This window comes from Eretmochelys imbricata, chromosome 20, assembly GCF_965152235.1.
Source record: "Eretmochelys imbricata isolate rEreImb1 chromosome 20, rEreImb1.hap1, whole genome shotgun sequence".
Taxonomy (NCBI): Eukaryota; Metazoa; Chordata; order Testudines; family Cheloniidae; genus Eretmochelys; species Eretmochelys imbricata.
In genome coordinates, this window is record NC_135591.1 from 1918796 (window position 1) to 1943732 (window position 24937).

At 63.2% G+C, this 24937-nt stretch overlaps 2 protein-coding genes across 3 annotated transcripts in view; one reads left to right on the forward strand and one right to left on the reverse strand.

Moving 5' to 3' along the window:
• Positions 1–15225, forward strand: part of KCNH3 (potassium voltage-gated channel subfamily H member 3) — a 37042-nt gene extending 21817 nt beyond the window's left edge. Inside the window, exons 12-21 of the mRNA XM_077838878.1 lie at positions 4007–4296; positions 4719–4825; positions 5040–5116; positions 5393–5994; positions 6906–6960; positions 7251–7361; positions 13234–13523; positions 13946–14052; positions 14267–14343; positions 14620–15225. Of these exons, the coding sequence (XP_077695004.1) occupies positions 4007–4296; positions 4719–4825; positions 5040–5116; positions 5393–5994; positions 6906–6960; positions 7251–7361; positions 13234–13523; positions 13946–14052; positions 14267–14343; positions 14620–15225 (2322 nt within the window). The remainder of the gene's footprint in view (positions 1–4006; positions 4297–4718; positions 4826–5039; positions 5117–5392; positions 5995–6905; positions 6961–7250; positions 7362–13233; positions 13524–13945; positions 14053–14266; positions 14344–14619) is intronic.
• A 710-nt stretch (positions 15226–15935) lies between these two features.
• Positions 15936–23751, reverse strand: MCRS1 (microspherule protein 1). 2 transcript variants are annotated; one of them, XM_077838216.1, is made up of 14 exons: positions 23652–23751; positions 22455–22584; positions 21939–22077; positions 20996–21154; positions 20452–20561; positions 20089–20197; positions 19219–19357; positions 18978–19053; positions 18493–18521; positions 17908–18000; positions 17309–17391; positions 16952–17039; positions 16433–16560; positions 15939–16196 (listed from the first exon to the last, which is right to left on the reverse strand). In XM_077838216.1, the coding sequence occupies exons 2-14, from the start codon at positions 22562–22564 to the stop codon at positions 16110–16112; spliced, it is 1350 nt and encodes a 449-aa protein (XP_077694342.1). In that variant the 5' UTR covers positions 22565–22584; positions 23652–23751; the 3' UTR covers positions 15939–16109. The 2 variants fall into 2 exon arrangements, with proteins under 2 accessions (XP_077694343.1, XP_077694342.1); XM_077838217.1 differs by having other exon boundaries at positions 15936–16196; positions 18978–19357.
• Positions 23752–24937: the final 1186 nt, after the last annotated feature.

Sequence of the window (24937 nt, forward strand, 5' to 3'; positions counted from 1 at the left end):
CATAGTGGCTGGGTCCATGTCACTCCAGGGCAGGATGCAGAGAGAAAGTTTCTTGACACCTTCAATGACGGCTTCTGGGAGCAGCGCGTCCTGGAACCCATGAGAGGCAGTTCCTGATTTAGTCCTAAGTGGAGCGCAGGATCTGGTCCAAGAGGGGAATAGAGCTGGACCAGTTGGTAATTGTCACGGCGTCCCCGGGCGATGCTCTGGAGCTGCTCCCTACGAAGCCAGGCAGGACTCTGGGGAAGTCTCCTTTCTCTGAGCAGCCTGTCTTCAGGGGACACAGCTGACACAGCTTCCACCTTCCTGGGTCTGACCTCGGAGCATTCAGCCTCCTCTGCCCCTCCGTGCGCTTCCCCCAGCGAGTCCGCCCAGGTGGGGTCCTGGGGGAGCCAGAGGGTCCTGCCCCCCAACTCCGCAGTCAGACGGGACTCTCAGCCAGCCAGTAAAGCAGAGGTTTATTAGATGACAGGAACATGGTCAGCATGTCCCTCAGCAGACCGAGGGACGTGATCGTTCCCCTCTATTCGACATTGGTGAGGCCTCATCTGGAGTACTATGTCCAGTTTTGGGCCCCACACTACAAGAAGGATGTGGAAAAATTGGAAAGCGGCCAGCGGAGGGCAACAAAAATGATTAGGGGGCTAGAACACATGACTTATGAGGAGAGGCTGAGGGAACTGGGATTGTTTAGTCTGTAGAAGAGAAGAATGAGGGGGGATTTGATAGCTGCTTTCAACTACCTGAGCGGGGGTTCCAAAGAGGATGGATCTAGACTGTTCTCAGGGGTAGCAGATGACAGAACGAGGAGTAATGGTCTCAAGTTGCAGTGGGGGAGGTTTAGGTTGGATATTAGGAAAAACTTTTTCACTAGGAGGGTGGTGAAGCAGTGGAATGCGTTACCTAGGGAGGTGGTGGAATCTCCTTCCTTAGATATTTTTAAGGTCAGGCTTGACAAAGCCCTGGCTGGGATGATTTAATTGGGGATTGGTCCTGCTTTGAGCAGTGGGTTGGACTAGAACCTCCTGAGGTCCCTTCCAACCCTGATAGTCTATGATTCTATGGTCTAACACAGAGCTTGTAGGTACACAGAACAGGACCCCTCAGCCGGGTCAATTTTGGGGGGCAGTAAGCCAGACAACCACGTCTGCCCTTCACTCCTCATCCCCAGCCAGCCCCAAACTGACTCCCCCTCCAGCCCCTCCTCCTCTGGGCTTTGTCCCTTTCCTGGGCCAGGAGGTCACCTGATTCCTTTGTTCTCCAACCCTTTAGCTCTCAGCTTGCAGGGGGGAAGGGCCCAGCCCATCAGTTGCCAGGAGACAGAGTGTCACCATTTATGTACCCTGGCCCTGTGCTCTGCAACAATTACACCCATGCCTTATCCCACCACCTAGAGCCTTAAGGAAATGCCTAGGGGAAACTGAGGCACCCCGACAATATTCAGAGGAAATATTAAGCACAGTCCCACTTCGTCACAGTCATAGTGACCATAATATAATTGAATTTAACATCCCTGTGGCAGGGAAAACACCACAGCAGCCCAACACAGTAGCATTTAATTTCAGAAAGGGGGACTACACAAAAACCAGGAGGTTAGTTTAACAGAAATTAAGAGGTACAGTGCCCAAAGTGAAATCCCCGCAAGCTGCGTGGAGACTTTTTAAAAACACCATAATAGAGGCTCAACTTAAATGTACACCCCAAATTAAACACCATAGTCAGAGAACCAAAAAGAGCCACCGTGGAGAAACAAGGAAGTAAAAGAAGCAGTGAGAGGCAAGAAGGCCTCCTTTAAACAGTGGAAGTGAAATCTTAGTGCGGAAAATGAAAGGAGCCTAAACTCCGGCAAGTGAAGTGTAAAAATAGAACGAGGTCGGCCCCAAAAGAGCGTGAAGAACGGGTGGCCAAAGACTCAGAAAGTAATGGCAATGTTTTTTTAAGTCCATCAGAAGCAGGAAGCTGCCAAACAGCCAGGGGGGCCCCTGCCGATCGAGGTGCGAAGGGAGCACTCAAGGATGATAAGGCCATTGGGGAGAAACGAAATGAATTCTTTGCATCAGTTTTCACGGCTGAGGACATGCGGGAGATTCCCAAACCTGAGCCATTCTTTTTAGGTGACAAATCTGAGGCACTGTCTCAGATTGAGGTGTCATTAAAGGAGGTTTTGGAACAAACTGATAAAACTAAACAGCAATGAGTCACCAGAACCAGACGGTACCACCCAAGAGTTCTGAAGGAACTCAAATGTGAAAGTGCAGGACTACTCACTGCAGTCTGTACCCTGTCACTGAAATCAGCTTCGGTACCCAATGACTGGAGGGGAGCTAATGTGATGCCAATTTTAAAAAATGGCTCCAGAGGCGATCCTGGCAATTACAGGCCAGAAATCCTGACTTCAGTACCAGGGAAACTGGTTGAAACTATAATAAAGAACAATATTGTCAGACACAGAGATGAACATAATTAGTTGGGGAAGAGTCAACATGGTTTTTGTCAAGGAAAATCATGCCTCACCCATCTACTAGAATTCTTTGAGGGGGGTCAACAAGCATGTGGACAAAGGGGATCCAGTGGATACAGTGTACTTAGATTTTCAGAAAGCCTTTGACAAGGGCCCTCACCAAAGGCTCTTAAGCAAAGTAAGCTGTCATGGGATAAGAGGGAAGGTCCTCTCTTGGATTGGTAACTGGTTAAAAGATAGGAAACAAAGGGTAGGAATAAATGGTCATTTCCAGAATGGCGAGAGGTAAATAGTGGTGTCCCCCAGGGGTCTGCACTGGGCCCAGGACGATTCAACATATTCATAAACAATCTGGAAAAAGGGGTAAACAGTGAGGTGGCAAAATTTGCAGATGATACAAAACTACTCAAGACAGCTAATTCCCAGGCAGACTGCGAAGAGCTACAAAGGGATCTCTCAGAACTGGGTGATGGGGCCACAAAATGGCAGATGAAATTCAATGTTGATAAATGCAAAGTAATGCACATTGGAAAACATCATCCCAGCTCTACACATAAAACGATGGGGTCTAAATTAGCTGTCACCACTCAAGAAGGAGATCTTGGTGTCAGTGTGGCGAGTTCTCTGAAAACTTCCACTCCGTGCGCAGCGGCCGTCAGAAAAGCGAACAGAACGTTGGGAACCACTAGGAAAGGAACAGATAATAAGGCAGAAAATATCATGTTGCCTTTCTATAACTCCATGGGACGCCCACGTCTTGAATACGCGTGCAGATGTGGTCGCCCCAGCTCAAAAAAGATATACTGGAATTGGAAAATGTTCAGAAATAGGCAACAAAAATGATTCGGGGTCTGGAACGGCTTCTGTATGAGGAGCGATTAATCAGACTGGGACTTTTCAGCTTGGAAAAGAGATGACTAAGGGGGGATGTGATAGAGGTCTATAAAATCATGACTGGTGGGGAGAAAGTAAATAAGGAAGTGGTATTTACTCCTCCTCAAGAACTAGAGGTCATGAAATGGAATTAATAGAAAATTTAAAACAAACCAAAGGAAGTATTTCTTCACACAACACACAGTCAACCTGTGGAACTCCTTGCCAGAGGATATTGTGAAGGCCAAGACTCCAAATGAGGTTCAAAAGAGAATGAGATAAGTTCATGGAGGCTAGTCCATCAGTGACTATTAGCCAGAATGGGCAGGGATGGTGTCCCGAGCCTTGGTTTTACCAGAAACTGGGAATGGGCGATGGGATGGATCACTTGAGGATTCCCTGTTCTTTTCATTCCCTCGCGGGCCCCTGGCCACTGTCAGGAGACAGGACACTGGGCAGGACGGACCTCGAGTCTGACCCAGTCTGGCCGTTCTGATGTCAGCGAGCAGAGGCCCCTCGGGCTGGGCGCAGGCATCACTGGAGAACCCCTGGGGCAGGGGGTGGTGACCTGGCTCTGGCGTGTGGGGCAGATGCAGGGCCAGGGAGCCACACAAGCTGAGTGAGGTGGGGCAGCAAGGCCCCTCCCCCGCGCTGACCCCTCCTGCCCCCCAGGCCGACACCAGCTCGCTGAACAGCGCCAACCCCCTGCTGGAGGACAAGGCGGCCGAGGATGCCCCGGTGCCCCCACCCCGCTCATCAGCCGGCCCAGCCCAGGAGCCCTTGGAGGCACTGTCCAGCCCCCAGCTGCCCCCCAGCTGCCCCCCCTCGGCCGTGGGAGCCAAGCTGCTGTCGCCCAGGAGGGGCGTCCTGCCCCGGACGCGGCGCCTGCCCCCCGCTGCTGGCCCCCAGACCCTGCAGCTCCACAGCCTGCCCTGGATGGGGCCCCCTGACCTCAGCCCCAGGTAAGAGGGTGCCGGGGCCTGGGGGGAAGGGGGTCCTGCTGTGCCAGGGCCTGGAGTGAGGCTAACAGGGGTTCATCCCAGCTGCCCGGGGTCGGGGTGTTTCCTGGTGGTTACCCCGGTGGCTGGGCACGCGGCTCAGATCTGCCCAGGTGGCTTTAGGCAATGACAACCCCCCTGCCCCCCAGGGAGGTGTGGGGGCCTGAGCCCTTCAGAGACTCCCAGCTGGGTGTCCCTGGGCTAATGGGAGGGGGATGGAGCCCCCCTGCTGGGTAGCTCTGGGGTCCCAGGGCTGATGGCCGGGGAGGGGGGATGGAGCCCCCTGCCTCCCCCTGCCCTGTGCTGGGTGGCACCGGGGCTGATGGCCGGGGAGGGGGGGATGGAGCCCCTGTACCCCCCCATGATGGTGCCGCTCTCCACTGCAGGGTGGTAGACGGCATCGAGGAAGACGCCTGCGGCTCGGATACGTCCATGTTCAGCTTCCAGGTCGGCCCCTCGGGCCCCGACTGCAGCAGCCCCTCCCCTGGGCCAGGTACTGTCAGCGCCCCGGTGGGAGCAGGGGCGGGGGAGGCTCTGGGAGGGGGCTGGGCACTAGGACTCCTGGGTTCTCTCCCTGGGAGTGGGGGCGGGCCTGTCCTCCTGGGTTCTCGCCCCTGCTCTGGGTGGGGCTGGGGACTAGGACTGCAGGGTTCTCTCCTCTGCTCCAGGAGGGCTTGGTGCTAGCCTGCCGTCTCCCCTTGCCCCAGACAGCGGGCTGCTCGCCATCCCCCTGGGCCCAGCGGAGCTGACGGGCGCAGACGCCATTGAGAAGCTGCGGCAGGCGGTAAGCGTGTGGGTGGGGGGCTCAGCCCCTGGCATCCTGCCCCCCGTGGGGCCCGGGGGGTGGGGGAGAGCACTGGTACCGGGTACCAGTGGATTCAGGGAGCCCCGGCCCAGGGGAGGGGCAGAGGGCCCTGCCTGGGCGTGGCTCTCCCGCCCAACTCGTGGGCCCCTCCCTGGCATGGGGGGCTGCCCCCACACTGAGGGACCTATCAGCTGGGGTGGGCAGGGAGGGGGCACTGGCCCGCCCCTCTGCACTCACTCCTCTCCCTGCCCCCAGGTGGCCGAGCTGGCGGGGCAGGTCCTGCAGATGCGCGAGGGGTTGCAGTCGCTGCGCCAGGCCCTGCAGCTCTTCCTGCTGTCCCAGCCGCCAGCTCCGCTCGCCCGCCCCGAGGGCACCGCCTCCTACACGGCCTCGGCTTTCCCCGGCGCCACCCTGCTGCAGCCGCTGCGCGTGGAGACGGGCGTCCCGGCCTTCTTCCTGCACAGCTCCGCGCCCGGCCCCTGCCTCAACGCAGCCTGCCCCCGCGCCCAGCCTGCGCCCCCGTGGGCCTGGGGCCCGCCCGCCTCCCACAGCTCGCCCTGGCCCGGCGCCCCCCGGACTGCGGCAGGGGGCACAGACGCGGAGCTCGGGGCTAGCGCAGCCCCTGCCCTGGCGGAGCCCGGCAGCACGTGGCCAGCAGCCGGCCCCAGGGACCCCACTGCTCCCACGGCAGCACCGGCCTCCCCTGCCCCCCACGGACCGCCACCCGCTGAGACGGACCCCCAGAGGCCTGCAGCTCCGGCCGCTTTCCCTCGGCCCTGGGACCCGCCCGGCCTGGAGATGGCGCTGCTGGGCGCCCCCGGCACCCGCTGCTGGCCCCGGGAGGACGGCACAGGCATGTAAAGGCTGCACCCCCCCTACACACAGCAGGGTTTTTCTGCCCCCCCCCGCCCCCGGAGAGCCAGGGGGCCTGGCCTGGCCGCACAGCCCCCATGGGGAGCCCCCACGGGCCACGGGGCTCGGGCCTCGCTCCCAACACACCGCTGCCTCTGGGGGCTGCCCCATGAGCACTGCGGGGGGATAGGCCACAAGGGGTTCAGTGCAGGAGCCACTCTCCAGAGCTTGTGGCAGGAGCCTGGTTCCACCCCCCCCAAGGGCACAGCTGGCCCCAGCCGGCGGAGAAGGGGCAGGGTCCCGTCTGGCCTGTGGAACTGGGGGGAGGGAGCAGGGGGGCCCCTTGCCTCCAGGCAGTTGGGGGCAGCAGGGCTTCCAGTCCATAGGGCTTCCCCTCCCCCTCCCTTTTTAGATTAAAACAGCTGTGTTTTGATCTCTGCTCTTGTGTCTATTTAGGCCTCTGCCTCACATACACTCACTGCCCCTAGGACGTGGGGTAGGGCAGTCGCGCTGGGCCCAGCCGCAGGCCCCCTTCGACGGCCAAGGCAGGGCAGGCCCCGTGGGCAGGGAGAGGGGCAGTGGCTGCCCTGTTAACAGGGGGAACTCACTGCGGCAGGACAGAGCCTGGTGCCCTCTCGCTGCCAGCCCCTCCCTGACACCGGCAGGCCCCAGAGACCAGTAGCAGGTTGGACGCATTTATTTGGAAGGTAACATCGTGCAGTCGGGCCCCCGCCGCGTGACACAGGAGGTGCAGCCGCCGGCACCTTTGTGCTCTGCCCCCCAGCCAGAGGGGAGCGGGCGGCCCCAGGGCCAGGCCCAGCCTCCGGGGAAAGGAGGGGGCTGGGAGCCTGCGGCGGGTGAAGCCAGCAGTCACCTGACGGTAGCAGGGCCCCTCACTGCTGGGGGATCTTGGCAGCTTCGGCTTTGATGAGGGCAATCAGGTCCTGGTTGATGAGGAAGACGAAGCGCAGGCTGGCGATCTGCAGGGGAGAGGGAGGTCAGCGCGGGCAGGGCCCGGGCAAGGCCCAGCAGAGCTCCTGGCAGCCTGGGCAGCTCTGGAGTTGGGGGAGCCCCCGCAGCGCCGCCACCACCAGGGGCTCCCCTGGGGCACCCAGTCAGGGGGCGTCTGAGCCCGGGGGAGCAGGATCCATCCTCCCCGCGGGGCTAGCGGCAGGAAGGCCGATCCCCCGCCCACGCAGCGGGCCCGGGTGCTCACCTCCACCACCGAGTTGTTGTTGAGCTTCCACTTGCTGCCCCCCAGCACGGGGCGCCCGTCCACGTAGATGGGCCGCCGGCCCTCGTTGGCGATGAAGAAATCCCCGTTGTTCTTCAGCTTGATGACGCCTGCAAGGCGCAGCGGGTGGGGGGGGCGGTGAGGGGGCGCAGAGACCTACCGCCTGCCTTGGGGACCCCACCCACAGCCCAGCTACCAGGCAGGGCGTCGCCAGTGTCCAGCCCCACAGGGAGAGCACAGGCCTGAGCCCCACACCCAGGGACTGGAGCACTGGGCAGCGCCCCATTGCAGGTACCAGGTGCCCCCTCGCCCCACACCCCAGCAGTGCCACCCTGGAGCCGTGTGGGAGCCCCGCCCCCGATGCTCACAGCCCTGCCCCTCCATGGACAGATCTGAGGCCCACCCTGGCTGACAACAGCTCTGCCCCTGATGGGTGTGTCAGCCCCGCCCCCTGGTGCTGTTAGCCCTGCCCCGATGGGTGTGTCGGCCCTGCCCCCCTACCTTGCTTGCGGGAGATTTTCCAGGCAGGGCCCTCCAGCGCCAAGTCCACGTCAATCTGATTGTCCTTCGTGGCTCTGCCCAGCGTGATCTGGGGGGCGAGGGCTGTTAGCCAGGTGCTGCCCCCCCCACCTGCGTGCTCCCCCAGGGTGGGCAGGGACCAGGTGGCTCTAAGCATCAGCCAGCCCAGCCCCGCAGTGAGCCCCCTCTGCTCCGCCCACTAGGGCGCAGCCCCTCCCTGTGTGCCCAGCAGCAGGCTCGGAGCCTGTACCATGGCCACCCCGGGGCCATGCTGCAGTGACTCCTGCATCTCGGGGCCTTTAGCCGGGCTGATCCGGGGAGCTGGCCCACGAGGACTCACCTCTCGGGAGCGCATGAGGTAACGCACCATCCTCCCCCGGAGCACGGCCAGTGTCTGGTTGTCAAAGTCCGGGGAGCTCATTCCTGGACGAGGGAGGAGAGAGTTCAGACAGACTCACCTCCCACCGTGGGCCGGAGAACCGCCCCCACCTCCGCCCATGGGTCATCCGGAGAACCGCCCCCACCTTCCCCCCGGGACACCCGGAGAACCACCCCCACCTCCCCCCCGGGACACCCGGAGAACTGCCCCCACCTTCCCCGACGGCTCTTGGGTGGAAAGACCCCCCACCCCGGGTCTCAGCCAGGCACAGACTGATCCTGAGCGTCACGGTTCCCAGGAGTCCCAGGCAACCCTGCAGCGTGGATGTCCGCTCACTGCCCTGGGGGATGCTGGGACTTTGTCCCACCCAGCCCCGCCCCATGGCCCGGAGGCCGAGGCCCCCCCGGCCAGCTCAGCGCTCTGAGCCAGGCCAGCAGAGCCCCCGCGGCTCTCACCCGTGATGCTGTCCACCAGCACCTGCCACTTGTGCAGCTCCTGCTCCAGCTGCCGGATCTCCCGCTTCTGGCGCCTGTCGGCCACGGCCAGTTCTGCAAGGAGGGAAGTGCAGGGGGCAGCTCGGGCCGGCACAGGGGTGACGGGGCCCTGGGGAGAACGGGCTGGCTCGGGGGAGGGGATATGCAGCCTCTCCCCTCCGGGGGGCGCTGGCTCCCATCTGGCCTGAGGGCAGGGGTCTGGCTGGCTCAGGGGGGTGAGGAATGGGGCCGTTCCCCTCTAGGGAATGGGGCACGGAGTCTTTCCCCTCTAGGGGGCACCGGCTCTGATCTGGCCCCAGGGCAGGGACTGGCTGGCTCAGGGGGTGAGAATGGGGTACAGGGTCTTTCCCCTCTAGGGCGCACCGACCCAGTGTCAGGGCAGAAGGGCTGTCAGGCCCAGGGGCAGCAGCGGCCGGCTGGATGGGGCTGTGGCGACGGGTCCGAGGCACAGCGCTAACCGAACCCGCAAGGGGTTGGGGCACACCTGAGCAGGATGGTGAGAGTGACTGTGAAATGCTCAGGGAGATTAGAGAGGCTATTAAAATAAAAAACTCAATAATAATAATGGGGGATTTCAACTATCCCCATAGTGGCTGGGTCCATGTCACTCCAGGGCAGGATGCAGAGATGCAGGATGCAGATGCAGGATGCAGAGAGAAAGTTTCTTGACACCTTCAATGACGGCTTCTGGGAGCAGCGCGTCCTGGAACCCATGAGAGGCAGTTCCTGATTTAGTCCTAAGTGGAGCGCAGGATCTGGTCCAAGAGGGGAATAGAGCTGGACCAGTTGGTAATTGTCACGGCGTCCCCGGGCGATGCTCTGGAGCTGCTCCCTACGAAGCCAGGCAGGACTCTGGGGAAGTCTCCTTTCTCTGAGCAGCCTGTCTTCAGGGGACACAGCTCACACAGCTTCCACCTTCCTGGGTCTGACCTCGGAGCATTCAGCCTCCTCTGCCCCTCCGTGCGCTTCCCCCAGCGAGTCCGCCCAGGTGGGGTCCTGGGGGAGCCAGAGGGTCCTGCCCCCCAACTCCGCAGTCAGACGGGACTCTCAGCCAGCCAGTAAAGCAGAGGTTTATTAGACGACAGGAACATGGTCAGCATGTCCCTCAGCAGACCGAGGGACGTGATCGTTCCCCTCTATTCGACATTGGTGAGGCCTCATCTGGAGTACTATGTCCAGTTTTGGGCCCCACACTACAAGAAGGATGTGGAAAAATTGGAAAGCGGCCAGCGGAGGGCAACAAAAATGATTAGGGGGCTAGAACACATGACTTATGAGGAGAGGCTGAGGGAACTGGGATTGTTTAGTCTGTAGAAGAGAAGAATGAGGGGGGATTTGATAGCTGCTTTCAACTACCTGAGCGGGGGTTCCAAAGAGGATGGCTCTAGACTGTTCTCAGGGGTGGCAGATGACAGAACGAGGAGTAATGGTCTCAAGTTGCAGTGTGGGAGGTTTAGGTTGGATATTAGGAAAAACTTTTTCACTAGGAGGGTGGTGAAGCAGTGGAATGCGTTACCTAGGGAGGTGGTGGAATCTCCTTCCTTAGATATTTTTAAGGTCAGGCTTGACAAAGCCCTGGCTGGGATGATTTAATTGGGGATTGGTCCTGCTTTGAGCAGTGGGTTGGACTAGAACCTCCTGAGGTCCCTTCCAACCCTGATAGTCTATGATTCTATGGTCTAACACAGAGCTTGTAGGTACACAGAACAGGACCCCTCAGCCGGGTCAATTTTGGGGGGCAGTGAGCCAGACAACCACGTCTGCCCTTCACTCCATGTCCCAGCCAGCCCCCAACTGAAACTCCCTCCAGCCCCTCCTCCTCTGGGCTTTGTCCCTTTCCTGGGCCAGGAGGTCACCTGATTCCTTTGTTCTCCAACCCTTTAGCTCTCAGCTTGCAGGGGGGAAGGGCCCAGGCCATCAGTGGCCAGGAGACAGAGTGTCACCATTTATGTACCCTGGCCCTGTGCTCTGCAACAATTACACCCGTGCCTTATCCCACCACCTAGAGCCTTAAGGAAATGCCTAGGGGAAACTGAGGCACCCCGACAATATTCAGAGGAAATATTAAGCACAGTCCCACTTCGTCACAGTCATAGTGACCATAATATAATTGAATTTAACATCCCTGTGGCAGGGAAAACACCACAGCAGCCCAACACAGTAGCATTTAATTTCAGAAAGGGGGACTACACAAAAACCAGGAGGTTAGTTTAACAGAAATTAAGAGGTACAGTGCCCAAAGTGAAATCCCCGCAAGCTGCGTGGAGACTTTTTAAAAACACCATAATAGAGGCTCAACTTAAATGTACACCCCAAATTAAACACCATAGTCAGAGAACCAAAAAGAGCCACCGTGGAGAAACAAGGAAGTAAAAGAAGCAGTGAGAGGCAAGAAGGCCTCCTTTAAACAGTGGAAGTGAAATCTTAGTGCGGAAAATGAAAGGAGCCTAAACTCCGGCAAGTGAAGTGTAAAAATAGAACGAGGTCGGCCCCAAAAGAGCGTGAAGAACGGGTGGCCAAAGACTCAGAAAGTAATGGCAATGTTTTTTTAAGTCCATCAGAAGCAGGAAGCTGCCAAACAGCCAGGGGGGCCCCTGCCGATCGAGGTGCGAAGGGAGCACTCAAGGATGATAAGGCCATTGGGGAGAAACTAAATGAATTCTTTGCATCAGTTTTCACGGCTGAGGACATGCGGGAGATTCCCAAACCTGAGCCATTCTTTTTAGGTGACAAATCTGAGGCACTGTCTCAGATTGAGGTGTCATTAAAGGAGGTTTTGGAACAAACTGATAAAACTAAACAGCAATGAGTCACCAGAACCAGACGGTACCACCCAAGAGTTCTGAAGGAACTCAAATGTGAAAGTGCAGGACTACTCACTGCAGTCTGTACCCTGTCACTGAAATCAGCTTCGGTACCCAATGACTGGAGGGGAGCTAATGTGATGCCAATTTTAAAAAATGGCTCCAGAGGCGATCCTGGCAATTACAGGCCAGAAATCCTGACTTCAGTACCAGGGAAACTGGTTGAAACTATAATAAAGAACAATATTGTCAGACACAGAGATGAACATAATTAGTTGGGGAAGAGTCAACATGGTTTTTGTCAAGGAAAATCATGCCTCACCCATCTACTAGAATTCTTTGAGGGGGGTCAACAAGCATGTGGACAAAGGGGATCCAGTGGATACAGTGTACTTAGATTTTCAGAAAGCCTTTGACAAGGGCCCTCACCAAAGGCTCTTAAGCAAAGTAAGCTGTCATGGGATAAGAGGGAAGGTCCTCTCTTGGATTGGTAACTGGTTAAAAGATAGGAAACAAAGGGTAGGAATAAATGGTCATTTCCAGAATGGCGAGAGGTAAATAGTGGTGTCCCCCAGGGGTCTGCACTGGGCCCAGGACGATTCAACATATTCATAAACAATCTGGAAAAAGGGGTAAACAGTGAGGTGGCAAAATTTGCAGATGATACAAAACTACTCAAGACAGCTAATTCCCAGGCAGACTGCGAAGAGCTACAAAGGGATCTCTCAGAACTGGGTGATGGGGCCACAAAATGGCAGATGAAATTCAATGTTGATAAATGCAAAGTAATGCACATTGGAAAACATCATCCCAGCTCTACACATAAAATGATGGGGTCTAAATTAGCTGTCACCACTCAAGAAGGAGATCTTGGCGTCAGTGTGGCGAGTTCTCTGAAAACTTCCACTCCGTGCGCAGCGGCCGTCAGAAAAGCGAACAGAACGTTGGGAACCACTAGGAAAGGAACAGATAATAAGGCAGAAAATATCATGTTGCCTTTCTATAACTCCATAGGACGCCCACGTCTTGAATACGCGTGCAGATGTGGTCGCCCCAGCTCAAAAAAGATATACTGGAATTGGAAAATGTTCAGAAATAGGCAACAAAAATGATTCGGGGTCTGGAACGGCTTCTGTATGAGGAGCGATTAATCAGACTGGGACTTTTCAGCTTGGAAAAGAGATGACTAAGGGGGGATGTGATAGAGGTCTATAAAATCATGACTGGTGGGGAGAAAGTAAATAAGGAAGTGGTATTTACTCCTCCTCAAGAACTAGAGGTCATGAAATGAAATTAATAGAAAATTTAAAACAAACCAAAGGAAGTATTTCTTCACACAACACACAGTCAACCTGTGGAACTCCTTGCCAGAGGATATTGTGAAGGCCAAGACTCCAAATGAGGTTCAAAAGAGAATGAGATAAGTTCATGGAGGCTAGTCCATCAGTGACTATTAGCCAGAATGGGCAGGGATGGTGTCCCGAGCCTTGGTTTTACCAGAAACTGGGAATGGGCGATGGGATGGATCACTTGAGGATTCCCTGTTCTTTTCATTCCCTCGCGGGCCCCTGGCCACTGTCAGGAGACAGGACACTGGGCAGGACGGACCTCGAGTCTGACCCAGTCTGGCCGTTCTGATGTCAGCGAGCAGAGGCCCCTCGGGCTGGGCGCAGGCATCACTGGAGAACCCCTGGGGCAGGGGGTGGTGACCTGGCTCTGGCGTGTGGGGCAGATGCAGGGCCAGGGAGCCACACAAGCTGAGTGAGGTGGGGCAGCAAGGCCCCTCCCCCGCGCTGACCCCTCCTGCCCCCCAGGCCGACACCAGCTCGCTGAACAGCGCCAACCCCCTGCTGGAGGACAAGGCGGCCGAGGATGCCCCGGTGCCCCCACCCCGCTCATCAGCCGGCCCAGTCCAGGAGCCCTTGGAGGCACTGTCCAGCCCCCAGCTGCCCCCCAGCTGCCCCCCCTCGGCCGTGGGAGCCAAGCTGCTGTCGCCCAGGAGGGGCGTCCTGCCCCGGACGCGGCGCCTGCCCCCCGCTGCTGGCCCCCAGACCCTGCAGCTCCACAGCCTGCCCTGGATGGGGCCCCCTGACCTCAGCCCCAGGTAAGAGGGTGCCGGGGCCTGGGGGGAAGGGGGTCCTGCTGTGCCAGGGCCTGGAGTGAGGCTAACAGGGGTTCATCCCAGCTGCCCGGGGTCGGGGTGTTTCCTGGTGGTTACCCCGGTGGCTGGGCACGCGGCTCAGATCTGCCCAGGTGGCTTTAGGCAATGACAACCCCCCCGCCCCCCAGGGAGGTGTGGGGGCCTGAGCCCTTCAGAGACTCCCAGCTGGGTGTCCCTGGGCTAATGGGAGGGGGATGGAGCCCCCCTGCTGGGTAGCTCTGGGGTCCCAGGGCTGATGGCCGGGGAGGGGGGATGGAGCCCCCTGCCTCCCCCTGCCCTGTGCTGGGTGGCACCGGGGCTGATGGCCGGGGAGGGGGGGATGGAGCCCCTGTACCCCCCCATGATGGTGCCGCTCTCCACTGCAGGGTGGTAGACGGCATCGAGGAAGACGCCTGCGGCTCGGATACGTCCATGTTCAGCTTCCAGGTCGGCCCCTCGGGCCCCGACTGCAGCAGCCCCTCCCCTGGGCCAGGTACTGTCAGCGCCCCGGTGGGAGCAGGGGCGGGGGAGGCTCTGGGAGGGGGCTGGGCACTAGGACTCCTGGGTTCTCTCCCTGGGAGTGGGGGCGGGCCTGTCCTCCTGGGTTCTCGCCCCTGCTCTGGGTGGGGCTGGGGACTAGGACTGCAGGGTTCTCTCCTCTGCTCCAGGAGGGCTTGGTGCTAGCCTGCCGTCTCCCCTTGCCCCAGACAGCGGGCTGCTCGCCATCCCCCTGGGCCCAGCGGAGCTGACGGGCGCAGACGCCATTGAGAAGCTGCGGCAGGCGGTAAGCGTGTGGGTGGGGGGCTCAGCCCCTGGCATCCTGCCCCCCGTGGGGCCCGGGGGGTGGGGGAGAGCACTGGTACCGGGTACCAGTGGATTCAGGGAGCCCCGGCCCAGGGGAGGGGCAGAGGGCCCTGCCTGGGCGTGGCTCTCCCGCCCAACTCGTGGGCCCCTCCCTGGCATGGGGGGCTGCCCCCACACTGAGGGACCTATCAGCTGGGGTGGGCAGGGAGGGGGCACTGGCCCGCCCCTCTGCACTCACTCCTCTCCCTGCCCCCAGGTGGCCGAGCTGGCGGGGCAGGTCCTGCAGATGCGCGAGGGGTTGCAGTCGCTGCGCCAGGCCCTGCAGCTCTTCCTGCTGTCCCAGCCGCCAGCTCCGCTCGCCCGCCCCGAGGGCACCGCCTCCTACACGGCCTCGGCTTTCCCCGGCGCCACCCTGCTGCAGCCGCTGCGCGTGGAGACGGGCGTCCCAGCCTTCTTCCTGCACAGCTCCGCGCCCGGCCCCTGCCTCAACGCAGCCTGCCCCCGCGCCCAGCCTGCGCCCCCGTGGGCCTGGGGCCCGCCCGCCTCCCACAGCTCGCCCTGGCCCGGCGCCCCCCGGACTGCGGCAGGGGGCACAGACGCGGAGCTCGGGGCTAGCGCAGCCCCTGCCCTGGCGGAGCCCGGCAGCACGTGGCCAGCAGCCGGCCCCAGGGACCCCACTGCTCCCACGGCAGCACCGGCCTCCCCTGCCCCCCACGGACCGCCACCCGCTGAGACGGACCCCCAGAGGCCTGCAGCTCCGGCCGCTTTCCCTCGGCCCTGGGACCCGCCCGGCCTGGAGATGGCGCTGCTGGGTGCCCCCGGCACCCCCTGCTGGCCCCGGGAGGACGGCACAGGCATGTAAAGGCTGCACCCCCCCTACACACAGCAGGGTTTTTCTGCCCCCCCCCGCCCCCGGAGAGCCAGGGGGCCTGGCCTGGCCGCACAGCCCCCATGGGGAGCCCCCACGGGCCACGGGGCTCGGGCCTCGCTCCCAACACACCGCTGCCTCTGGGGGCTGCCCCATGAGCACTGCGGGGGGATAGGCCACAAGGGGTTCAGTGCAGGAGCCGCTCTCCAGAGCTTGTGGCAGGAGCCTGGTTCCACCCCCCCCAAGGGCACAGCTGGCCCCAGCCGGCGGAGAAGGGGCAGGGTCCCGTCTGGCCTGTGGAACTGGGGGGAGGGAGCAGGGGGGCCCCTTGCCTCCAGGCAGTTGGGGGCAGCAGGGCTTCCAGTCCATAGGGCTTCCCCTCCCCCTCCCTTTTTAGATTAAAACAGCTGCGTTTTGATCTCTGCTCTTGTGTCTATTTAGGCCTCTGCCTCACATACACTCACTGCCCCTAGGACGTGGGGTAGGGCAGTCGCGCTGGGCCCAGCCGCAGGCCCCCTTCGACGGCCAAGGCAGGGCAGGCCCCGTGGGCAGGGAGAGGGGCAGTGGCTGCCCTGTTAACAGGGGGAACTCACTGCGGCAGGACAGAGCCTGGTGCCCTCTCGCTGCCAGCCCCTCCCTGACACCGGCAGGCCCCAGAGACCAGTAGCAGGTTGGACGCATTTATTTGGAAGGTAACATCGTGCAGTCGGGCCCCCGCCGCATGACACAGGAGGTGCAGCCGCCGGCACCTTTGTGCTCTGCCCCCCAGCCAGAGGGGAGCGGGCGGCCCCAGGGCCAGGCCCAGCCTCCGGGGAAAGGAGGGGGCTGGGAGCCTGCGGCGGGTGAAGCCAGCAGTCACCTGACGGTAGCAGGGCCCCTCACTGCTGGGGGATCTTGGCAGCTTCGGCTTTGATGAGGGCAATCAGGTCCTGGTTGATGAGGAAGACGAAGCGCAGGCTGGCGATCTGCAGGGGAGAGGGAGGTCAGCGCGGGCAGGGCCCGGGCAAGGCCCAGCAGAGCTCCTGGCAGCCTGGGCAGCTCTGGAGTTGGGGGAGCCCCCGCAGCGCCGCCACCACCAGGGGCTCCCCTGGGGCACCCAGTCAGGGGGCGTCTGAGCCCGGGGGAGCAGGATCCATCCTCCCCGCGGGGCTAGCGGCAGGAAGGCCGATCCCCCGCCCACGCAGCGGGCCCGGGTGCTCACCTCCACCACCGAGTTGTTGTTGAGCTTCCACTTGCTGCCCCCCAGCACGGGGCGCCCGTCCACGTAGATGGGCCGCCGGCCCTCGTTGGCGATGAAGAAATCCCCGTTGTTCTTCAGCTTGATGACGCCTGCAAGGCGCAGCGGGTGGGGGGGGCGGTGAGGGGGCGCAGAGACCTACCGCCTGCCTTGGGGACCCCACCCACAGCCCAGCTACCAGGCAGGGCGTCGCCAGTGTCCAGCCCCACAGGGAGAGCACAGGCCTGAGCCCCACACCCAGGGACTGGAGCACTGGGCAGCGCCCCATTGCAGGTACCAGGTGCCCCCTCGCCCCACACCCCAGCAGTGCCACCCTGGAGCCGTGTGGGAGCCCCGCCCCCGATGCTCACAGCCCTGCCCCTCCATGGACAGATCTGAGGCCCACCCTGGCTGACAACAGCTCTGCCCCTGATGGGTGTGTCAGCCCCGCCCCCTGGTGCTGTTAGCCCTGCCCCGATGGGTGTGTCGGCCCTGCCCCCCTACCTTGCTTGCGGGAGATTTTCCAGGCAGGGCCCTCCAGCGCCAAGTCCACGTCAATCTGATTGTCCTTCGTGGCTCTGCCCAGCGTGATCTGGGGGGCGAGGGCTGTTAGCCAGGTGCTGCCCCCCCACCTGCGTGCTCCCCCAGGGTGGGCAGGGACCAGGTGGCTCTAAGCATCAGCCAGCCCAGCCCCGCAGTGAGCCCCCTCTGCTCCGCCCACTAGGGCGCAGCCCCTCCCTGTGTGCCCAGCAGCAGGCTCGGAGCCTGTACCATGGCCACGCCGGGGCCATGCTGCAGTGACTCCTGCATCTCGGGGCCTTTAGCCGGGCTGATCCGGGGAGCTGGCCCACGAGGACTCACCTCTCGGGAGCGCATGAGGTAACGCACCATCCTCCCCCGGAGCACGGCCAGTGTCTGGTTGTCAAAGTCCGGGGAGCTCATTCCTGGACGAGGGAGGAGAGAGTTCAGACAGACTCACCTCCCACCGTGGGCCGGAGAACCGCCCCCACCTCCGCCCATGGGTCATCCGGAGAACCGCCCCCACTTCCCCCCCGGGACACCCGGAGAACCGCCCCCACCTCCCCCCCGGGACACCCGGAGAACCACCCCCACCTCCCGCCGTGGGTCACCCGGAGAACTGCCCCCACCTCCCGCCGTGGGTCACCCGGAGAACCACCCCCACCTCCCGCCGTGGGTCACCCGGAGAACTGCCCCCACCTTCCCCGACGGCTCTTGGGTGGAAAGACCCCCCACCCCGGGTCTCAGCCAGGCACAGACTGATCCTGAGCGTCACGGTTCCCAGGAGTCCCAGGCAACCCTGCAGCGTGGATGTCCGCTCACTGCCCTGGGGGATGCTGGGACTTTGTCCCACCCAGCCCCGCCCCATGGCCCGGAGGCCGAGGCCCCCCCGGCCAGCTCAGCGCTCTGAGCCAGGCCAGCAGAGCCCCCGCGGCTCTCACCCGTGATGCTGTCCACCAGCACCTGCCACTTGTGCAGCTCCTGCTCCAGCTGCCGGATCTCCCGCTTCTGGCGCCTGTCGGCCACGGCCAGTTCTGCAAGGAGGGAAGTGCAGGGGGCAGCTCGGGCCGGCACAGGGGTGACGGGGCCCTGGGGAGAACGGGCTGGCTCGGGGGAGGGGATATGCAGCCTCTCCCCTCCGGGGGGCGCTGGCTCCCATCTGGCCTGAGGGCAGGGGTCTGGCTGGTTCAGGGGGGTGAGGAATGGGGCCGTTCCCCTCTAGGGAATGGGGCACGGAGTCTTTCCCCTCTAGGGGGCACCGGCTCTGATCTGGCCCCAGGGCAGGGACTGGCTGGCTCAGGGGGTGAGAATGGGGTACAGGGTCTTTCCCCTCTAGGGCGCACCGACCCAGTGTCAGGGCAGAAGGGCTGTCAGGCCCAGGGGCAGCAGCGGCCGGCTGGATGGGGCTGTGGCGACGGGTCCGAGGCACAGCGCTAACCGAACCCGCAAGGGGTTGGGGCACCCCTCAGCTCCCCCACCCGGCGCCCCAGGGGCGGGGAGCGGAGCGAAGGTCCCGTCAGACTCACCGTGCTCCAGCACTTCGTCCCGCACATCCCTGCAGGGAAGGGACAGGGGAGGAGTCAGGTAGCTGCCCTCACACACACGCCCACGGGATGCCTGGCAGGCTGGATCCCTAACACGTGCTCTCGGGGCCTGACGCAGCCCCAGCACGGGCCCTCTGGAGCCACCTGCCACCATGTCTGCCCCCCAGGGCGCCAAGGGCAGCCAGGCCTGCTGGGCACTGGGCCCTCGCACACTGGGGCACGGGCGAAGCTACAGCCAGCCAGCGAGCTGGTGCTTGGTGCTGCAGAGCTGGGCTCCAGGGGGCAGGCGGCTCCAGCTAGCGGCTGCAGCAGCTTGGGCTGGGGAGCAGCAAGAAGGTAATCAGACCGAGGGGCTCCAGGCAGCCCAGGGGATATGGCCTGTGGCATGAGCTGCATGTGATGCCAGCCCCTGTGCACTGGCGGGAAGGACCCCCCGCCCAGCCCCCACATTCCCCGCAGACGCTCACTTCAGCTTGCTGTCGTCAATCACGTCCTCCGCGTCCGAGAAGTTCAGCACCTGGTCCCCCTTGGGAAGCGGCTGCACTGAACGGAAGCACAGGGCGGGGGGAGGGGTTAGCACAGTCCCTGCATCAGCACAAGCCCCCCGCGCTCTCGGGGCCCAGCCTGGTGACTTGGGCCCCGGTTCCAGGCTCTCGCGCCGGGCCCAGCCGTGGGGCAAGGGCAGGCGGTGGGGCGGGCGGGCCGCACCTGTCTGGTCGTCCAGGAGGTGGTACTGCTTCATCAGCTGCCAGTGGGCCTGCAGGGCCTTGGCCGTGCGCGAAGGGTGCAGCGCCTCGGGGTGCTCGTGCAGCAGGCCCTGGAAGGTCTCCAGCGTGGGCTGGCTGGTCTGCGGAAGGACGGACGGGTCACTGCGGCTTCCAGAACCCACCCCTAGGGGGCAGGACAGCCCCGGGCTCCCGGCAGTGGGAGCCTGGGGACATGCGTCTGCATGGATCACAGTGCCAGCTCCCACGGCTCGGCCCAGGGCTACCACTCAGGGGGCTCCGCTGGGCAGGGCTGAGGGAACCTGCTGGGCTCTCCTGGGCCAGAGTACGTGAGGGGCCATGGGGCAGGGGGCATGGCCTGGCGACTCTCCCAGGCTTTCCTGTGGCATCGGCCCCCTGGGATTTCTGTGCCGGCAGCACCGTTGGGCAATTGGGGTGTCTGTGCCACGGGGAAGGAGCCAGGAACCACAGCACATGCGCCGGGGGCCCCGGGCCAGGCCAGTGCAGCTCCCACACAGCAGGACTCCCTGGGGGGCACGGGAACCGTTTGGCTGCAGGGCGCTTTGGTGAAGGACACCCGGCAGGATGCTCTGCGGAGATGGCCCTTCACCCCTGGGCAGAGGGAGCGGAGCGCCTTCCAGGTCCAGACTCTCGCCCCCGCTGGCAGGGAGGGGACTCCAGGGTCCCTTGTTAGTGCCGTTTCCCCAGGAGCACGAATCGGTGCGTCACCGCGCCCTGCGCACAGAGGGTGGGTTGGGTGGGTGCTGGCTGCCCGGGCTGTACCAATCCCACCTGGCTCAGCCTCCAGGTGTCACTGCGTCCTGCGCACAGAGGGGGCCTGAGTGAGCCTTACCGATCCCACCTTGCTCAGCAGCTGCTCCTCGGCTTTGCTGAACAGCACCTTGCTCTGGATGGCAGTGATGGCTTCGGGGTGCAGCTGTCGCATGGCCTGACAGGCCAGCCTGGGGAGGGAACAGTGACCACGTCAGCTACCAACTCAGATTTCACGGCTCTGACGCCAAGCAGAGGGCAGGGCTCTGCCCCTCGGACTCACTGCTCCCCAGAGCCACAGCTGGGGGGACGGGAGACTCCTCACACCACCCCCAGCCACCCCTCTGGGCGAGTGACCAGCAGCAGGGAACCAGCCATGCTTGGAGCAGCGGCCCCACGGGTGGCCTGCCCCTGGCTGAGTCCGCGCCGGTGGCCTGGCACTCACTTGGAGATGAGCGGGTCGTAGAGCAACGCATGCCACCTCTCCTGGATCTCCCGCAGCGTAAAGCGGCAGCTGAACTTGACGCCCAGGTGGACCGAGGTCAGGTCGTTGGTCTGCAGGGGCCCGAAGAGAGGCCAGACTTAGGGCTGGGTCCCCGCACCCACAGCGCGGCCACAGGGGCCCTGACGGCCACGCCACCGGGATGCCCGTCGCCGCTCAAACAGCCATCATGGGCAACGCTTCCCAGCCTCCGGCCCCTGGGGCGCGACTGAACCGGCGCGAGGACGGAGCCGAGGGCTCTGGGAGGCCGAGGGCGTTTGGGACGCAGCGTGTAATCAGCCAGGGCTGGAGTTTAGGACACCGGGACTAGCACCCCCAGGTCTTGGTACAAGGTGCCGTGGCAGGTGGCCAGACCTGGACAGAACAGTCTCCCCCAGAGCCACGGGCCCTGCCCCAGAAGCTCTGCTGACTTCCCACTCCCTGCTGGGACGTTTCCCAGGCGGGTGCCAGCCTGGCCCGGCCCTGCCGAGCAGGATGGCAGCATTACCTGGAGCACAGCATTGATGAGCAGCAGGTCATCCGCAGGCTTCCAGCGGCCCAAGTCCTTCGTCACCTGCAGGGGCTGTTTACTTTTCTTCATCCGCTTGGGGAGGCTGGAGTTTGGGACCGGGCTCGGGGTGACGGGTGCAGAGACGGATTTGGATACCTGCACGAGCCAGGAAAGGAGCTCAGAGAGTCCTTGAGCCTGGCCAGCGGGGCCCACTGCTGGAGGCCATGACGGGCGGATGGGGGCTGCCCTTCACAGCCCCCCACCCAATCTAGCCAGCCTTCGTCCGGGGGGCAGGACGCACCCAGGGAAGGTGGATGTCCGAGCGCCAATGACACTTCGCGCTTACCCGTCCAAGCCCAGCCAGCAGGGCCGGAGCCAGGAAGCAAACTGGCTGCAGGCAGCGAATGAAACTGCCTGGCTCTGGCTCGCCGTCCACCAGCAAGAGGAACCAGGCCCCACAGGAGAGAATTAACCGAGGCTCTGCCCAGCGAGTCACAGCCCGGCAGGAAAGCTGCTGACTGCCACAGTGACGGTGTCCCTTCGGCATGGTTGCTGAGGGGCTCTGTGGCTCCCAAGTTCTGTCCCATGCTGGCTGCGGGAGCCTCCTGCCCTCTGCCCTTTCAAGTCCTGGCATGGGGAGGTCTCTGCGCTGAGCCAGGCCTGTGTGTTCTTCCCTCAGGGAGCTGCAGGATCTACTGGCCGACGGCTCTCTCTGTTCCCCTCCCCCTCAGGGATAAAGCCACCCAAGCTCTCCACGCTCAGGCTTCAGGGCTGATCTCCAGCTGGAGGTTAGGGAAAACCCCCTCCCCACAGCATAGTGTCTCCTCCCCAGCACACCCAGCCTTAGGCGCGGTCGGAGACAGAGGGACTAGGGGCCTGCTCCAGACCAGACAGGGCACCAGGCCCCGCAGGGCGCTGCCCACTCTCTTTTCCCCCTCACCTTCTTCTTCTCGCTGGAGGAGGGCTCGCTGCCCGAGCAGCGGCCTGGGTCCACCCCACTGGGCCCCTTGGCCCGGCTGGACGACTTGGCGAGGCTGCTCTCTACCAGCTCATCATCAAACTTCTTCCTCTTGATGAACCTAGTGGGTCAAACACAGGCCCCAGGTGAGGCCCCTCCACCCACGTGCAGGCCCCCGCTGCACACCTGGCTACCTGGAGCCAGCTCTCCACCCCCCAAACAGCAGCAAGATGGGTGTGGGGCGCCCTCTGGTGGCTCCGAGTCCAACCATCGCTGCAGCTCAGGGTTGCGGTTGGTGAGCCGGGCTCCAGGCCTGATGCTCGTGTTGAGTTAGGAGCACCTGGTTCATCACAGGACATCAAGAAGCCCCACGTCCCAACTTCCCATCCCCCTCTCTGGGACTGCACTGGCCTGATCCATCCTTACCACTAGGGAGGGTCCCTCCACGATGCAGGGAACCCCAACCTCTCCTCATTGCCCTTGGCCCTTCCTGGGTACCTGGAGGAGCTCCGCCGTTTGGGGATGGAGCCCGAGACCTGTGACGAGCTCCTTTTCTGTCCTGCCAGCGACTCCTCGTCTTCAGAGCGGCTCGCCGTACCTGACGCCATCAGTCCGGAGTCCAGCACGTCTGCACCAGGACAGAGGAGACAGAGCCACACCCCTCCACATCAAAGAGATCAGATGCCAGGCATCACACTGGGCTCAGCCACAGAGAACCTGTGCTCCCTTGCACCAGCCTGCCCAATGCCAGGAAGCAGGTGGCTGTGGGCAAACCTTACATGTTATATGGCAGAAAGCCCTAGAGACCCCATAATGCAAACCTCCCCACAACTCCAGAGAGGGAGACCCCACATCAGGATTGCAGCGCATGGATCTGATACAGAGATCACGTCTCACTCCACTTCAAATGCAGCCAACTCTGCGGAGGAACGTGGTGCAGGATAACAGCTCACAGGAACACTGCACAGCGGTTTATTATCTGCACTGTGGTAGCACCCAGAGACTTCAATCAGGGCCCCGCCGGCCTGGGCCCTGGGAAAACGGAGCAAAAACGACCGATCTTGCGACCAGGACAGGAAGCGCCAGACCCCACTGGAACTGCAGGAGACGCTGAGGGGTGGAACTACCAAGGGGGGAAGGGGCTCCCGGGATGGCCCAGGGGGGCGCGTAGGAGCGCGGTGAGCAGAGAGGGGAAGGCAGACGGGACCGGCCAAGGGGCTGCGTCACCCTGAGCCCCGACACGCCGCCCTGGCTGCCCCCACAGAGCCGGCGGGGCGCAGAGACCCCCGCGCAGGGCGGGGCTGCAATGGAGACCCCCCAAGCGACAGACCCCTCCCCCCAGGCCCAGCCGCTGCCCCGGGGAGTCGCGAGCCATCACCCTGTTCACAGGTAGGGAAACTGAGGCACGAGGAGACAAGGCGCTCACCCCCCTCCCCCGATCGCGCATGACGTCAGCAGCACAGCTGGGGCGGGACCCAGGCCTCCTGGCTGGGCCTGGGGGGAGGGGTCTATCCCTTGGGGGGTCTCCACAGCAGCCCCATCCACCCCCAGACATTGAACACGCGCATGCGCGCTGGGCCGCTCAGTCTGGCTGCCCGCGCCCTCCACAGGCCGCGCATGCGCAATCAGCCCGGCCGGCCAGGCGCGGAGGTTTCCCCACCCCCCAGGCGGGACGCGGCGGCCCCGCGGCCTCACCATTCCCCGGTGCGGCGGCTCCGCGGCGGCGTCCGTCGAGCACGAGCCCCCATCCACAGTGGATGATCACTTCCGGAAGAGCTCGGTCACTTCCGGGGGCCTAAGCGGAAGAGAGAGATTGCTTCCGGTTCAAACGGCGTGACCCTGCCTGTGGGCGCCGCCATCGCGCTCTCGCGGTTGAATGGGCGGCGCCATCTTGGCGCCAGCAGGGAGCGACCATGGCCTGTCCTGCGCCCGGGACTTGGCTACCGGAGGGGCTGGACCAGAGAATGCCCCCAGCCCCACTCCTGGCCCCAGCTCGGCGGACAGGCCGCCGCAGGGCACCATGGCAGCGGGGCGCCCCGTTGCCATGGCAGCGCACACCCCACGCCCGTGATGATGCGCTGAAGCTCGTCGCCATAGCACCGGGGCACCCAATCCCGGCGGCCCGGCTCCCGTTGCCATGGCAACCTCAGCATCCCCCTGCCCCCCACCCTACCCCGCCCACCCCACCGGGGGCTTGGATGGCGCCCGTCAGCCAACCTGCACAAGCCCCCGGTGTGGGCCCGGCCGGGGGCCGCTGCAGGGACAGGCCCTGCCCTGGCCCTACTGGGAGACCCGACGCCCCCCGAGGACCCAGGAGTCCTGAGGCCCAGTGGCCTCTCCCAGGCCTGCGCCCAGCTCCCACCCCCCGGCCGCGCTCCTGGGGCACCTTAACCCCCGTGGGGGCAGCTCTGGGGCCTGGGGCGCCCAGCTCCCACCCCCCGGCCGTGCTCCTGGGGCACCTTAACCCCCGTGGGGGCAGCTCTGGGGCCTGGGGCGCCCAGCTCCCACCCCCCGGCCGCGCTCCTGGGGCACCTTAACCCCCGTGGGGGCAGCTCTGGGGCCTGGGGCGCCCAGTTCCCACCCCCAGCCGTGCTCCTGGGGCACCTTAACCCCCGTGGGGGCAGCTCTGGGGCCTGGGGCACCCAGTTCCCACCCCCCGGCCGTGCTCCTGGGGCACCTTAACCCCCATGGGGGCAGCTCTGGGGCCTGGGGCGCCCAGCTCCCACCCCCCGGCCGTGCTCCTGGGGCACCTTAACCCCCGTGGGGGCAGCTCTGGGGCCTGGGGCGCCCAGTTCCCACCCCCCGGCCGCGCTCCTGGGGCACCTTAACCCCCGTGGGGGCAGCTCTGGGGCCTGGGGCGCCCAGCTCCCACCCCCCGGCCGCGCTCCTGGAGCACCTTAACCCCTGTGGGGGCAGCTCTGGGGCCTGGGGCGCCTAGTTCCCACCCCCCGGCCGTGCTCCTGGGGCACCTTAACCCCTGT